Genomic DNA, 17,050 nt, shown 5'->3' with positions numbered 1-17,050 from the left:
GTGTCATTTGGATGCTGCTGAACTCTACATCCTGTTGTTGACCTGCCCACCTACAGAGACCTGTTAAAGTTCCTCTCCAGACATGTTTTAAACACTGTAAAATCATCTGCTATGATTTAACATGGTTTTCCCACATAAATAGTGAAAAAAAAATTAAAACTGGTCTGAAGCTCATCTACTCTGACTTCCTGATTGAGAAACCTGGTTCAGGCCTTGGCTCCGCCCACCACCTGCTGGCTCCAGGTGTCCAGGTGAAAGAGCAGAGAGTATGAAGACGGTTAGAGGAGGAAACATCAGAGACTCAGCCTCATGTTGGAGCCTCAGTCAGACCCAGACTCAGATGAGGAGGCTGTTGAGACCAGAATCAGAGACTAGCAGACGGATCAGAAAAGTTAGCGAAGTTAGCATCTTTTATTTGTTTATGCTGTTTGTTAGCTTGTAACTGGCAGTGGCTGACACAGTGTTAGTGGTTGTGCTAATGCTAACTCTGGCTCTCTGTACTGACAAGGCTTTCAAGTTTATTTGGCCCCGCCCCCGTCCCAACAAGTCAACAGGATTGGTTCCCTATGAATCCCTGATTGTCTGAATGTGTGTTTATGAGACTCATAATCAGTCACGGTGTTGACTGATTACTTCTCAAATGATATGTTGGACATGTAAACGAGGTTTAACACTTGATTTTCATCAGAGGAGGTCTTTAATGCCCCATAACAGAGGTGGTTCACCAGCTGCTTTTTGTTCCCTGTCCCTGTTATCTCATCTCCTTGACTTTTCCAATAAAATACTGAATTGATTTCAAAAACACGTCTCTGCCTCCTCAGTAATGAGCCTGTGTGCTTTACATTTTTCAAGCCTCGCCAAATGCATTACTTTTGTTTCAGTTTAAGTCCAGCTGTGCAGAAAGAAATGGATCCACCTCACAGAAGGTATCGATCAGAAGTCCACAAGCCGCATTTCCTTTTCTTAGCACCATGTCGATCAGCTCTCGTGCTTTGTCCGCCCTGGGTATTGCTGGGATTGACTCCAGTTCTCTGTTGTTGATGACGCGCTTTTGCAGAAGCACATCCTGCAGATCTTTCAGGACAGAAGTGGACACCCTGTCAATAAACTCTGTCCGGACAGAGAACAGCTTCTCCTCTTCCTCCCCCCTCCTTGGTAGATTTTCCTCACTTGGATCAAGATCTGGAACGTGGTAGAACATCCAGTCAGAACCAAGCAGGCTGACGCTGCATTTAGCCGCAATGCTGCACACAAATACAATCAACTTCCTGATGGTGTTAAAGGTTCACCAGCTCTCGCCACTTTCAAATCTAAATGAATCCTTCTGTATTTTCACTCTAACATCGTCCACATTGTCAAACTGTCTGTGTGTATTTCTGTTTGTCCCTCGAGGACGGAGTCAAGTATTTTGAATTGAATGAAAAGTATTAATGTTTCCCTCTTACTGACGGGGAACAACCTGGGAGTTTGTAGGTAATCTGAACACAGTGTTGCTCATCTCCTTCTCCTCCTCCAGCTGGTGCAGGGAGTGAGGCTGGTTCCTTGTTCTCACTCTTGTTTATACTTTTTTCCTTCATCCTACGTTACTGTTTTGCACCAAACACCAGAACAAATTCCTTGTCTGTGAAAACCTACATGGCAATAAAACTGATTCTGATTGGCTGCAGGCTGGTTAGAAAGGAGAGTGGAGGATGAAACTGAACCTGAACCAAGAACAAATGATTTAGTTTGATATAATACAAGAAAAATCATTAATCACATGTAGGGAAATTAAATCACTTTATGAAAGAAAATGCAGAGATTTGTTAAGACATTGAGCACAATTTGGACTGGTGTGTCCGCATCAATATTAACTCTGAATCAATTAATCCTGCTAACACAATAAAAGCTCTGATGTTATTAATTACGTGAAGTGAGCAAGGTGCATATTCAGAGATGAAAACAGGAATCAGACGTGCTGGGACTGAACGGTCTAGCTCACCATCTTCTACAACTGGGACTGGAGGCAGGGCTGGTTCACCGGTCGGGGGTTCGATTGACGGGGAAGTTGAGCTTGAGGCTGGTTTTAAACCTGAACCAGAAACAAATGACAAAACAGTGAAGTGTACAGTTTGATTTTCTGATCAATTATTTTTGGGGCAGGAAACTAAATAGCATATATGCATATTATCTATAACCTGTTGGAGGCACAGGTCCTGCACTCCGGTGAAAAACATGAGCAGTTAAATGCAGAACAAAAGATGAATGGTGTGAATTAAAGCAGTCATGAAGGTTCACATGTGTGAATGAATAATGGGTACCAGTTAGTTCAATGTAATACTCCCAGATGCTTCGCTTCTCTTGGTCTCGGACTATCACAGTCGCTCCCTCTTTGCTTGCTTTGATCAGAATCTCAAAAGTTGGGTGGTAATTTGGTCCATACTTGAAGTTAAATGGTGCACTCTGTAAATCAGTAAGAAAGTCTCATGGTTACTTCACCATATATTAAGCAAACATGTAAAGTTAAAGCTGTATTTTTTACACTGAAATAAATGGCTGTGTAATCTGAAAGGTGTTGGTCACCTGAGTGAGTGGGTGGGTGAGTGAGTGAGTGAGTGAGTGAGTGAGTGAGTGAGTGAGTGAGTGAGTGATCATAATTCCACCATTGGTCAGCCGAATGCCATGTGACTGAGTTGTAGTCCCCATTGACCCTTGCTCTTTGGCACTAACACTTTACATTATATTATTATATTGATATGAACAGTATAATTGGTCATAGTGCTATTTTAATCTTGCTGTAACCATTTCAAATTAAAAGCCCCAAGTTGTATTTCACATACTCACCGCAGGTTGTACTCTATAAGCCTCAGAACACTCCAGACTGTACGTTTGACCTCTAATAAGGTCACAGGTGGAAGGGGTCACAATGTACTCAGCTTCTTCCTGTTGTCCTTTCACCTTCAGGAGCATTACAACATTTTTATTAAACAGTGGTTTCATTATCCCGCTACAAGAGTAAATAAAACAAAATAATTCAGTTTGAGCAAGAAACTTTTCTTGATAGAAAAACACCATTTTATTATTTTATGTCACTTGTGTAATAAGAAGAAAGTTTTCAGATAAAAGAGGATAAACTTATATGTTGTTATAGTGAGAAAAGTTTCCCATTAAAGCTCCATCCAGTCTAAAGGTAGATGTCCATGTGTTTGTGATTATAAAGCAGGTCTAGGTTCTATATTAATACTGTGAAAGTATCAGAGCCTCAGTCCACAGAGAAATGCACACAGCCTGTATTCAGAAACTGAGCCTTAAAACCAGCTGTCAGGACTTCTGGAACTTTGTGATGTCACAACAAAGCAGCCCCGCCCACCTGGACCCACCATCCAAGCTTGCAGGATTTGTTTTTTTCTGAGTGTTTACCTGAAATCTGCTGAATTTTTATTAGATCAATCAGAAGAGAGGTTCAGATCCTCTCTTCTGATTGGCTGACTGACCTGTTGTTACTGGAGCTCCAGAGAGAAGCCTGAGAGAGGAGATGTAAAACTACACTGAGATGGTTTTTGGTTCTTAAAACCACAAATGTATCTTCTGATGGAGATCAACACTTCAGATAAAACACAGAAGAAGTGTGAAATATGGAACCTTTCAATAAAGCAGGAACATTTTCTCAATTGATTTGATATGGTCTTATTACAGAATAACAAACCTTGATAACAAGTACAGAGGAAAGTGTCACTGACTGAAATCCAGAATTTTGATAAGTAATTGGAAAAGCTTTTACCTCCCGCACAGGGACGTTATCTGGCAGTAGAAACACGTAGAGTTTCTGGCTTTTCCTTGTGTACGTTGGTTGGTGAAACAGCAGAACTTGGCCAATTATTGGTTTCCCGATGTTTAGAAGCCTTTTGATGATTTCCCAAACCAGGCCAAAGGCAGAGAGGTGAGGGACGTCCACAACCACATGGGTCCGTGTTATTTCCTGCGGCTCAAGGATGTTCATTCCATCATCACTGATGTGGACAACTGACAGGCCTTCAGAGAACGGGTCTGTGAATACAAAGAGTCGTCAGCACCACTTCAAAGTCCTTTTAACTCCATTTAAACAAATTATTACACATTAAGGGTTTAAAAAAAGCACATAGTTACCAAGTTCTTTTTCACAGTGTGGGAAGTGCAGCTGAGAGACAGCATCCTCAGAACACTTGATGTTAAACAGTAGACCTGCAGGCGTCTTTCCAGATGAGAGGAGGAGATCCTCATCCCACTGGATGACCCTGTATGACAACTCCCCGTCCCGAGTCATAGTAAACCTCAGTTTAGTCAAATCACACTGGAACACACCTGGGCCTGGGATACTGAACCTGTGTGATAGAGAACTGTTCAAGGAATGTGACACGTTTTTGGCCCTTTTATCACCTACATACAGGTGACTGCAGCGCTCCGTGCTAACAATTCAGCAGGACACACTTCATTCACTGATCCTTTAGTGATAAAAACATCAAACAAACAGACAAACCGACGAGCGCGCCCCCTTCACAGATTATCAGGGTGTGTGGAGGTGTGGTGAGGTTTCAGCTTTTCCATCCGTCTCTTTTGTTTATGCTTCACACAACTACTTCTGTGTTTGAGGACAAACCGTCCATCACAGTGTACTGGATTTCATATGCAGTCATCAACGCTGCATTAACCTGTCCACTCAGGTAATTAAAAACCAATTCATGCAGCAATTTCAGAGAGAACCATTAAAACAGATGAAACTATAGTTTGTTATTTTCTGGTCTAATTACCTGTAAGAGATGTTTCCACGTTCATTTAACACGTCAGGAATGAAACGCGATGGGCCCTGGATTTCAGAAAAGCACAAAATTAGTTTTTAGAACACAACAATTTGTAGTTGTGGATTATGAAGCGATACATATTTAATTAAGTACGTTATATCAGGTCAGACAGGACATTTGAAAATACTGATGACAGGAATAAAACATGGTGCAACTAAAGCTGAAGTTGTGCTTCTCCTAAGATACAAATAACCGTCATCAAACCGATGCAGAGAGGGGCATTATGGGTAACCACAGGTCACGGAAGTTCACTTTCATTACAGACCCTCGTAAGAGGAGCTGACGCATGTTGAACACGTTGATTGGTTGATTTAGCCCCTATCAGGTGAGTGTGAAATGGAGATAAAGACATAAAAGCTACAGTACAACTGTAAAACAGAGGCTTGTCAACACATCTGAGCAAACCACACGTGTTCGCCCAGTTCAGCTTTAGTCTGAATCCAGACCAACAACAGCTGGGACGAAAAGCACACACAAAAAGAAAAGTTGCTTCTGGCTACATGATGTATGGTGATGGTGATAACTGGTGATGTCGCTGCAACATTTCTAACTGCAATTTGTTTCCTTAAACAGAATCAGATTCAGGTTTATTGCCAAATAGAATGAATGATGCAAGATGCACTGTAATAAGAAGAAGAAAGATAAAGCAAAAGCAAATACTGCAAGTCAGATATCTTAAATAAAAACAGTTACAATAAAGATGTGAACAAATATTATAAACACCTAAAATATATAATAGGATTTCATTTCATTTAATACTTTAAGCTTTGATATTTTTAATTTAGTGGAGCAATGGTTTTTTATATGGTGTGTTATCTGCCTTGAAACTGTCCATCAACTCACCTTCATCCCATCGGTCTCGTCACCAGATGATTCAAGCTTTGCTGCTTTTAGAGCCGGTGGTGCTTTCAACGCTGTCACGAGAATTGACAAGAAATAATAGTTGGTGTTCAAAATATCCATGATGAAATAAGAAAATATTAAGTCTATTTTAATAGTACTGGTTACAGTGGAATAAGAACAAAGTCCACTAAAACTCCAACATATTTTTTTGGTAAGAATATTTTTTTCTTACCAAAGTTTACACCTGCAGCAATGGGTTCTTCCATAGGACCTTCCATCTAGAATTCAGAAAGGCACAAAATTATTATTATTATATATTATTATAACAGTTATTTGCTATGAATTGAATAAATGCAATAAATGCAAGGCCTCACTGATTCTGGATTCACTGATGCCTGATGTGGTGAAGACTTGGAGAATAGTTTTGACACTTCCGACATGAAAAGTGACAGGAAATAAAAGTTAGAGTCACAAAAATACCATAATAAAATCAAAGACATTTAAAAAAAAACAAGTGGATTTTTAGATGTAATCATCTATTTTACTGTAAACACGAAGATTTCGGCCAATGAGAGAAAATCTCATGGCTTCACACACATGAACAGTAGCTGAGGAGCGTCCTCAGTTTAAGGATCACGACTGAAATCAACAAGACTGGATATAAAATTCTGGGAACACTTTAAAAAGGTGTTGGCTTTCCGACACCTTCCGTGTACTCTCACATTTCTGACGATCCAGTCACCAGTAACGAGCTACCAACCTCTCGACATGAAGGAACGGATCCTCGTGGGCGCCGCCCCTCTCTTGTTTCCTCCCACAAAGAGTGCACCTGACTTTGGTTTTGCTGTTCTTCCTCCCCTTCTTTTTTTTGGAATTAATAGGGGCTGGAATTGAAAACGGCATACAATTAGTCTCAAAACATAACTTCTAATTATGTGCTGTGGAGTGAATAAAAACATTCAATGTCCGTACTTTTAAACTCTCCTCAGGCCGTTCTGGGGAATTCGCTATCCCTGTCATGAAAAGTGATGGGAAATAAAAGTTAGAGTCACAAAAATGACATTATGAAATAAAAAGACATTGAACAAAGGCATTTCTGAAAAACAACGTGGTCACGTCAGGCTTCACATAGACAAAGGTGAGGAGCTTCCTGAATCCTTAAAGGTTCAGTTCACCCAAATCTGTGTTACATACATGTTCTTCACTTACCTGCATAGTAACTGTAACATAGCTACATTAACTCTTTAGTTTGTTTTTATTTTGGTTTCATGTCACTTCACTAACTCTCCTGTCATTTCAGATCCTGCCTTCCCTCCCTGCCATACAATCTACTCATTTCCCTCACCTGGGTTTCCCCGCCCATCTCCTCCTCACCCGCAGTCCATTTGCTCATTAGTTCCTCAGTGTATATATACCAGTCCATTTTCATTTGTTCCCTGCCAGATTCTCTTGTGTTCTACGTTGCCAAGCTTTCCAGCATTTCCCAGTACTGCCTTCCTGCTCTGACCCTGTTTTGCCTTTCTTGGACTACGAATACCTACCTGCTCCTTGTCGGATTTGTTTGCCTGATTCTTATCTCCTGGTTTTGACTCTGCCTGTTTTCTTGGACAAGTAAACTGATCTTCCCTTGCTACTCGCCTGTCTCTTTGTCGTGCTTCCAGGTTCTCCTTTGTCGGCTACCGCAATGGTAACTGTATGATGAATACGCTGCGTCACCCGGAAACCTAAAACAGCACATTAAAAGAAAGTTAACATGACAGGCAATAACATACTGTACATACATGTGTGGGCTGAGCAGATATTAAGCTGTCAGACAAAAACCAGCAGCAAAATTGGTGCACATTCAAACTGTAGATAGTGTTGTACTGTATTGTTGTTGCTTTGACATGAACAAACAATCACCACCAGTTTTCAGTCTTTGTGCTAAGCTAAGCTAAGCTAAGCTAAGCTAACCATCTCCTGAAGGTAGTTTCCTATTAATTGTACAGACATGAAAGTGGTATCGAGCTTCTCATCTAACTTCTCATCCAACTCTCTTGTCTTCATCAACATCATTTTAATGTAAAACTACTTTACCTGAGGCTCAGTTTATTTTAATGGGCACGTTTACAGCATGAAGAGTGTGATCTTACAGGCTGTATGAGGATCCAGGTTCATCAGTGGGGCGTGAATCAGTCCATGCAGAGTTAGGACTGTCAGGTGGAGACTCTGGTTCCATCTCTTCAATACAAGAACCGCAACTCAGTCTTGATGACACGTCTTCCGACTCATCATCTGACGGTTCATGAGGAGGAGCTCTGTAATTACAGAATGAATTAGTTACAGTACATTAACAGTTGCTGACGGGACAGAGACAGGCTAAGTGTTTCCCCTTGTTTTCAGTCTTTGTGCTTCCAACTTCTCATCCAACATCCAACGTGTTCATCAACACAAAGGTTACACAGTCTACCTCAGTTTATTTTAATGGGCACGTTTACAGCATGAACAGTGTGATCTTACTGTGCTTCTGAGGACCCAGGTTGATCAGTGGGGTGTGAATCAGTCCGTCCAGCTGTCGCAGAGATAGGTCTGTCAGGTGGAGACTCTGGTTGCTCCTCCACTCTAAGCTCTGAGAAACGCATTTCCAGTTCTGATTCCAGCTGCTTCCACTCATCATCTGACGGTTCATGAGGAGGAGCTCTGTAATTACAGAATGAATTAGTTACAGTACATTTACAGTTGCTGACGGGACAGAGACAGGCTAAGTGTTTCCCCTTGTTTTCAGTCTTTGTGCTAAGCTAAGCTAACCATCTCCTGAAGGTAGTTTCCTATTAATAGAGACATGAAAGTGGCATTGAGCTTCTCATCTCACTTCTCATCAACACAAAGCTCACACAATCTGCCTGAGATCATTTTAATGTAATGCACTAAACATCTGATTTGCAATAATCGTATTGATGCCACGTTCCATCTGAAGGTGAAGACCTTCGTTCCCTCCACCAAGGACGTTATGTTCTCGCCTGCGTCTGTTTCTTTGTGTGTTTGTCAGCAGGGTTACACAAAAACTACAGCACCAGTTTGTGTCAGACTTGGTGGAGGGATGTGGTATGGTCCGGGGAGGAACCCACTACATTTTGGTGAGGATCCCGTTAAAGGGGCAGATCTGGGAACGGTTCTCACTTTGCCTGGGGCTCAGTTAGTTTGAGCTTTCAGCGTGAAGAGTGTGAGCTTACGGTCTGTCTGAGGATCCAGGTCCATCGCTGGGGTGTGAATATTCATGAGACAATGAATCAGGCCTTGAGTCAGATGCTGAGTCAGATGATCCAGACACAGATCTGTTGGGTGGAGACGCTGGCTGCTCCTCCTCCTTCCTTCCACACTCACTCATCTTCTGGCTTCTGGTCTGGGGAGTTGATTAGAAACACTCAAATGAAAAAACACATGATTAAACAAAGCAAGACAATGATAATGAAGTAATAACAGCGCTATAATAACATTTGTCCTGCCTCTGCCTTCATGACTTCTTTGTCCTAAACTCTGAACTGGTTCCTTCACCGCTTTTTTATTTCATTGTTCTCCCCATTTTCAAATTAGCTCTCAGGCACCATGATGATCCACTGTGACAAACTGTCAGTCTGATAAATGTTCATATTCTCCATCTGAGCCTTGTAACCTAGCGGGAAGCCTCGGCACTGGATCACACGGACCGGGCTGGGTTCGGGTGGTGAAGGCTGGGAGCAGGGGAGAGACACCTTCACTGACGGGAAGCAGCCCGCGTTTCAGGGGAAAGCCTCAGAATTTAATGACATAACAGAGTTTTCAGGGCGGTGACAGTCAATATACTTCCCAAAACTGAGGAAGTATTCCTCCTCTCTCCCTCTCCTGTCCTCTTACCTTAGTTTACTGACTCAAATCGACACCTCACATCTAAAAAACATCACCTGAAACAACTTTAGGATTCATTATGAACATTATTCTGATCTTACCTCCTCACAGCTCATGGTCCGCTTCTTCTTTCACTTTGAAACTTTTTCCCATCATCGAACTCCTCCCTCGTTCCCTCCCTCCTCCCTCCTCCTCCTCCCTCCTCCTCCCTCCTCCCTTCAGCAGAGGCTGTTGCTTGGCAACAGTCACAGCCTTGAACTCGCCCGAGCATCTTTTTATTTCAGTGTCAGTGGATTTTTATTTGTCCGCCTAATGTGAGCTTCAATATGGGACTCGAGTTATTTTGTGGGATCATTTATTTTAGCTTATGTTTGTTGCCAAACACAGAATTCCTGTTTGCTCTGAACCACTTGAAGCTGTGGCAGCTGAATGACTTTGACACTGAAGAAAACTCTGAGTTATGAGGAGCATTTGTGTTTATGGACGTTTATTCGGAGACGTAAATCGCACTGAATCGAAAATGATGTGAAGACTTTCTGTGGTGATTTATGATTCCGACTCTCGACACCAGGTGAGGAAACTGGGCAGCAGGTTGTAACCTGCCTGCGCCATGATAACTGCCTCCAGACTGTGGCGCACCTGAGCGCACCTGCCCCAGCCCCGTGTCTCAGTTTGAAGGCTGTAGATTATATTCCGATGTATTATGAAGGCAAGTGTGGAATTTGTTTTCTAATAATTTGCTTTTAATCAAACATCAATATTCCATGTTTTATCTCCCTCCTCATCCACTGTGTTCAGTAGCAGTGCACCTGTCAGAGCTGATCAGCTGATTTGGTTTAAACAGACGTAACTGCAGGGCTGGAGGTAGTTTTAGATTCTTGCCGGTGCTTTGTGGAAAAATCAAACGTCCCAATACAATAAATCAAACGCATCGATCCCCTCGGCAACCGCTGTGTTTCGGAAGTGGACGCGCATGCGCAGTCACGCACACGCGGCTCGTTGCAGCTGCTGGAGCTGAACCAGACAACATGAAGCACAGCTGATTATTCTGCTGCTGGTGTTATTTGGGACATTTTGCAATGAACGGAATGACAGTAAACGTAGAGCTGCGGGTCTGGAAGGCTCATAGGAGACCACCGGGGGGGGGGCAGGGGGGGGGGGGGTCTGACTTCGGGCTCCAGCAGGCAGCCGCTCCCCCTGCTCCTGCTGCTGCGAACCGACACTGAACCTGTTAGTGTCGCAGTCCCGGACCGGACCCGACCGGACCGGCTCACTTCCAGCCCTGGTACTTCTACCCTCAATACTTCATGTGCCAGTGAATTAAACAGTGATTCCGGTTGTGATGTGGTTGATTTCAGCAGTAGGTGATGCTGCCATTTAAAAACTGACTCTGGCCCCTGAACAGGGGCGGATCTAGAAAAATATTTATGGGGTGGCGAGAGGGGGGCAAGAATTTTTGAGGGGTGGCAACATATGGCAGACGTATATATACTGAATTTAATAGATAAAAGTATGGTAATACTACTGTAAGTGGGGCATTATCACAGGAAAGGCATTAAAGTAAGACACAGGTGATGAGTGGCAGATGTGTGAGTGGGGAAGCAGCGTTGCAGCATTTGTACAAGAAGAAACTATCCAAAGAAAAACGTACCCATGAGGACTGAGCTGTACTAAGGTGAGCAGAAATACACTGTGGAAATAAATGGTTCACGGCACTCAAACGAGGTACTGCACATCGCTTTTATTGTTTACTCAGAACAGCCATTCTCCCCATCTGTCCCTCAGTAGCTTTCACAATTTTTTGACAGATGAGGTGTTTACTGATAAAGTAACGAGAAATATGGTACACTATATACAACATTCACAGCAGTTAAGGGACATTTCATGCATGTAAATATGAGCTGCTGTATCAACAAATTACACAAAGGGCTCAGATCCATCCATCCAAATCCATTTTGCCCCCAGTCTGAAAAAATACAAAAACATTTTGTGAGTAGGTTCATGCAGCCCGTTTCTGGACAGTTTTATACTGTATATACAAAAGAAGAGGCATTAAAAACAACACTAACAACAACACTAACAACAACAACAACAACAACAACACTGCTTCATGTTCAGCAGGATTTACACCATTTACATCAGTGTCACATTTTAAACTTTTTTTTCTCACACTTTAGGTTTTATTAAAGAAAAAATGTAAAGTGCAGATTCTGTTGAAGATCATTTGAACAGCTTTGTAAAGGCTCACCAGTAAACATAACATGAAGTTGTCTACGCCTATAACAGCTGAATGCGGCGACTTCCATGTTGCTCAGAAAAACGCTTCACAAATTTATCTAGATCTAATGCTTTTGTGCGTTTTGATTCAGTGCTGAGTACAGCCAAACTCGATAGTCTCTTTTCTGTCACAGTAGACCGCAAATATGTCTTTATGAGCCTGAGAGATGAAAAACCTGGTTCCCAGGATGCACCGCTCCCAGGTGAGACGACCGCTACTCCAGAGCTAACGTCAGACCTAGCTAACATGTTAGCATCCATTCATTCATGTACAGTCAGCGAAATAACGTTCTTCAGCCTGATGGTCATCATCTCAAAACCAGCATCGCATCTATGCTAGCACTGTGCTTTCATTATAACTTCATTTCTTAACAGACAGTTGATCCGTGTTTACCTCTTTCCTCCCTTGTCTCCTTTCCTCGCGACTCCTGGCTCCTTCGCTTCGCGCCACTCAGTTTTCAACACAACGCCGCTCTGGCGTCATCTCGTGCTGCATTCACTGCAGTCGGACATTGAAGATTCGCGCTCGTAATCGGCCATAACATTTCTTTCAATTCGTTGGGGTGGCGAGGCTTTCTTTTAGGGTGTCATTTGCCACCCTATGCCACCCCGGTAGATCCGCCCATGCCCCTGAAGCCTCCCTCTTCCTTCTTGAAGAGTATTAACCGTGTGGGTAGATACGCCGGGAACACTCTGGAGGCGGGAAACAGAGAAACACTGAAAGTGAAAGTAAGAAGTGAGTCCTGCCTCCATTTCTCCCACAAGAGCTGAAGGAGGAAGCAGGACGTCTGCAGGGTGAGTGTTAATATCAGGTCTAAAATAATGATTCTTCTCATTATTGATTCATCTGCTGATTTTTCTCTTTAGTCTGTTACACTGTGTTTTAGAAAATAACCAACAGATATAAAGTCTCAGAGCTGAAGGCAACATCTTCACATGTAGTTTCCTGTTTGACTTCCTTGTTTTCTGCCGCTGAATGTAACGTGATGTTTACCTGAAGTTGTTGGAGTTAAACACAGTCAGAGTTTGTCTTTATGATGAACAGAAAATACACACGGTCCAAATTATGTAGAATAAATAAGAAGCTGCTTAACTTTAGAGGTGGAGAACTGACTGGGTTCATTAAACTGTGTGTGTGTGTGTGTGTGTGTGTGTGTGTGTTACAGGTTTAGCTCTCACCACAACATGAGTGGTTTGAAGGAGCAGGACAGAGCTGAGTCTCCAGGATCCAGCCGTCCGTCTATGAAGAGAGACTGGTCCAAATATGTCCCTCCATTCTTCAGTAATAAACCTGGACACTCAGACACAAAGTAAGAGACAGTTTCTACTGTAAACTGAGCTGAAGCTGGTTCAGTGTTGAAATGTATTGAACATTAGTAGTAGTAGATGTCCTGGGTGGATCTTTACTGAGGTTCTGTGGCCAGAATTTCTCCAGAATTTATTTTAAAGGGGCTATTTGTAAGTTTTCTCTGCTGCCAGAGCAGTTTTCTTGCCAGGAGCAGGTGGTGGCGATTGTCGCTTGTCAAGAGCTTCAGCCATCGCTGTCTTTATAACACAAGAAGTTACCATACGTCCTCCGAGCAGCTGCTTCTCCGGGGCAGACTGGAGGTCACAGTGAGTCGCTGTCGGAAATGGACGAGTAGCTTGGGCTAGCTGGTTAGCATGCTAGATTCTGAGGAAGGAAAACATGATAGAGACAAGAGTTAATATTGATGTTTCATGCTGAACTCACAACGTTTCTCAGGGCTCCAGAACACCTCTGTTACACCTCTGTAATGACAATATAACACAGCTCTAACTTTTTTTCACCACCTTCCCGACAAAAAACAATTTTAACCGTCCCAAAATCTTTTTGTTATTATCATACACAAAACAGACAGAGATTCTTGCTTTTTAGTTAGAGTAGATAAATAGATGTATGTTACCTGTTTCTGCTCCGGAGAACCCATAGTAGTGGTTGTATTTCATTATATGTGAATAAAATGAGGCCCCAGGCTTTTGACTGACTGGCCCAACAAAATCCATCAGGAGACCCCATCATGTACAGCCTGGGTCACACTTTGTAGAACAATACATGAAATAGAACAACTAGCATGTGAAACTAGTTCTCTTTCCTCTGTATAAGGTAGCAGCTATAGAGAGGGAGAGATTAAAGTTCAGACTGCACAGTACAGCAGTGAACACAACACCAGACATATTTCATTTTACTAGTTTTTCTTCTTTTGCTGGATCTTTCTGTAATAAAATTCTGTAGATCTGAGCTGGTCACGCAGACGCTGAGGACTTTGTGTATTAGAATTTCTGATGAAACAAGAGCAGAGCACAAATCTGTACATTATCCTGCTAAATAAACTCTAGATTCCTGTTGTCTGCCTGCTGCTTGTTGTGTAAAACTGGACTCACTGGGAGCTGTGGTCCCGAACTCACTCTGCTGCTCCTCCTGTCTGTTGTCTGCAGAGTCACTGCTGACAGATCAACAACTATATGAAACATCTGGATTTTTCTGGATTTTAAGCCACTGTTTGTTATTTCTTAACTTTGTTATTCATGTAAAAAGAGTCAGACAGTCCACTGCTGCCTCAGTGTGTAATCAATGATAAAGACACAAACGGTGAGCGGGTGGACAGAGCCACGGACCGAACTGAACGTAGTTTTCTGTGCAGACGATGAGGAAGATGACAGCCACACAGAACCACAGTGTGCCGCTCAGTCTGCTCCACTGGGCTGATCACCACACAACTGCATCCATCGATCTCTCTCTTTATCTACCCTCTCCCTCTCTCTCACCCTTGCCGCCCAACAACCACGTCGACCCACCAGGAATCTCCCCGTGCCTCTTGATTAGCCACTCCGTGCCCAGGATTCACCACTGTTAATTTGCTTAGTTGAGAGTCAGAACACTAGCTGGTCCTATTAGCTATTAGTTCTACTTAGAGAAAAGCCCATTGATAAGGACACATCTGATTGGATTACAAATGGTTTTTGTGTCATTAATCTACATCTTTTATTCTTCATTCAGGTTGAAGAGCCGCAGTTTGTCAGAGATCAGCTGTTCTTCTCTGGTCTCAGCTCTGAAGTCCAACCCCTCCCATCTGAGAGAATTGGACCTGAGTCACAACAACCTGCAGGATCCAGGAGTGAAGGCTCTGTGTGGTTTTCTGCAGAGTCCAGACTGTAGACTGGAGACTCTGAGGTCAGACTCCATGTTTTATTTCTGTGCTGAGATGAACATGATGTTAAAGTGGTGGTGACTCTAACCTGCAGACATCAGGCTGATATTATACTGATCCACACTGAGGATCTTCATGGTAAAGTCTGTTTTCTTCTCTGGTTTTAGTCCAGTGACTGTTTCACCTTAAATTTCACCCAGTTTTTCATGAAATAACAACAAAAACACATTTAACCTTTCAGACAATAACTTATCTATAATCAATAGTTCATGGCTCTTCATACACCTTTCTAAGGCTCTGTAATGTTTGTACTGAAATATTCAAACCCGACATGTCATGATAACAGGTTCTGCATCTGTTGGTTTCAACACTTTGAAGTTTCACCATGTTAAATATTTTAACTCAGTGCAGCAGGTTTTTGTGGCTCTGACGTTTCATACACTAGTTAATTTATTTAATGATATATTATCTAAATAATATATTTACATGAACTCTCCTGATTTGAGTCTGACATGTTCTTTAGTAGAATCTCTAATAAACATGAGTTTGTATAGATGGAGCCAAGAAGAGTCCACACTGTAGACTGGAGACTCTGAGGTCAGTTCACTGTCTGTTACTGACGTACATCTTATATCTTCAATCCACAACTGAAGCTAATTTATCTTCACATAGAACTTGAATTCAGTCACTTTGAATTAACAACATGTTAAATAGTTGTTGTGTCATGTTTCCAGTTGTTCTTCTGTCAGACTGAGAATGATTCTTCAAAGTCCAGAGACCTGATGGTCTGTTCACTTCAATGAAACCTTCAGAAGTGATTTCTCTCAGTCAGAGAACTCATGTTTTATAAATGAACTGTAGAACATGTTCAGTGTTGGTTGTTAAAGTCAGTTTTTATCACAACAACATACAGAAGATCAACAGAACTAATATTAGTTATAATACACTGAAACACACCAACACACCTGATGAAGAGAAACTGATTCCTTTATTTTTAGTTCATGTCAGCTCACTAACTGTGTGTGTGTGTGTTTTGATCTTTAACACAAGTGTGAAAATTGTTGTTTTTTTCAGAGAGTTAAATTTAATTGTTAAATGTGTTGATGAGGAAAAGACTCAAAGGCCCAAACCATTAGTTTGACATCCTTCCCTATTATTATTATTATTATTATTATTATTATTATTATTGAATCGTGTAATTTGGGATGAAAACTGTTTTTGTTCAGTTGAATTCATGTTTAGTTTTGGTTTCTTGAGCTGATCTGCAGGACAGAGACCAGGACCAAGTGAGACCTTTGTGCTGGATCAGGACTGGATGTTTAAGGTTTGATCCAGTTCAGACTGAACTGAGGTCAGCAGCAGGTGATCAACCTGTGTTGACATCAACAGGTGTATGAATGTTGTGCTGATGTTTGGATGATGTGTGTAGAAGGCTGACATGATGATGATCCACAATAACAGAAGGACAAAGTCACTCTGCTCATTCTAGGGAAAAGATTATTGATCAGGATAAATCTGATTGATTATCAATGTTTTTATCTACATCTTTTATTCTTTATACAGGTTGAGTTGGTGCAGTTTGTCAGAGATCAGCTGTTCTTCTCTGGTCTCAGCTCTGAAGTCCAACCCCTCCCATCTGAGAGAACTGGACCTGAGTCACAACAACCTGCAGGATCCAGGAGTGAAGGCTCTGTGTGGTTTTCTGCAGAGTCCAGACTGTAGACTGGAGACTCTGAGGTCAGACTCCATGTTTTATTTCTGTGCTGAAATGAACATGATGTTAAAGTGGTGGTGACTCTAACCTGCAGACATCAGGCTGATATTATACTGATCCACACTGAGGATCTTCATGGTAAAGTCTGTTTTCTTCTTCTCTGGTTTTAGTCCAGTGACTGTTTCACCTTAAATTTCACCCAGTTTTTCATGAAATAACAACAAAAACACATTTAACCTTTCAGACAATAACTTATCTATAATCAATAGTTCATGGCTCTTCATACACCTTTCTAAGGCTCTGTAATGTTTGTACTGAAATATTCAAACCCGACATGTCATGATAACAGGTTCTGCATCTGTTGG

The 17,050-nt window shown here is 42.0% G+C and overlaps 2 protein-coding genes across 5 annotated transcripts in view; one reads left to right on the top strand and one right to left on the bottom strand.

Moving 5' to 3' along the window:
* Nucleotides 1-17,050, top strand: part of LOC139636912 (uncharacterized) — a 123,538-nt gene that overhangs the window by 87,400 nt on the left and 19,088 nt on the right. For 2 of the 4 annotated variants that reach the window (XM_071505340.1, XM_071505339.1), the window contains exon 19: nucleotides 16,535-16,708. The exons of the other annotated variants lie outside the window; for them this stretch is intronic. In XM_071505340.1, coding sequence (XP_071361441.1) covers nucleotides 16,535-16,708 — 174 coding nt within the window. The remainder of the gene's footprint in view (nucleotides 1-16,534; nucleotides 16,709-17,050) is intronic. 4 annotated transcript variants of the gene reach the window in all.
* On the bottom strand, nucleotides 449-9,720 carry LOC139636914 (uncharacterized). The gene is made up of 17 exons (XM_071505344.1): nucleotides 9,626-9,720; nucleotides 8,873-9,042; nucleotides 8,160-8,339; nucleotides 7,793-7,957; nucleotides 7,299-7,384; nucleotides 6,633-6,673; nucleotides 6,421-6,544; nucleotides 6,035-6,090; nucleotides 5,893-5,938; nucleotides 5,661-5,731; nucleotides 4,767-4,822; nucleotides 4,126-4,340; nucleotides 3,761-4,026; nucleotides 2,824-2,937; nucleotides 2,301-2,442; nucleotides 1,982-2,071; nucleotides 449-1,182 (listed from the first exon to the last, which is right to left on the bottom strand). The coding sequence occupies exons 1-17, from the start codon at nucleotides 9,638-9,640 to the stop codon at nucleotides 878-880; spliced, it is 2,142 nt and encodes a 713-aa protein (XP_071361445.1). The 5' UTR covers nucleotides 9,641-9,720; the 3' UTR covers nucleotides 449-877.

The sequence above is a fragment of the Trachinotus anak genome, unplaced genomic scaffold (genome assembly GCF_046630095.1).
Source record: "Trachinotus anak isolate AG129_WGS33_773 ecotype Australia unplaced genomic scaffold, CSIRO_AGI_Tana_v1 ptg000019l, whole genome shotgun sequence".
NCBI classification, from domain to species: Eukaryota; Metazoa; Chordata; class Actinopteri; order Carangiformes; family Carangidae; genus Trachinotus; species Trachinotus anak.
Note: the sequence above shows the minus strand (reverse complement) of the source record. Positions and strands in the feature narration are given on the sequence as shown.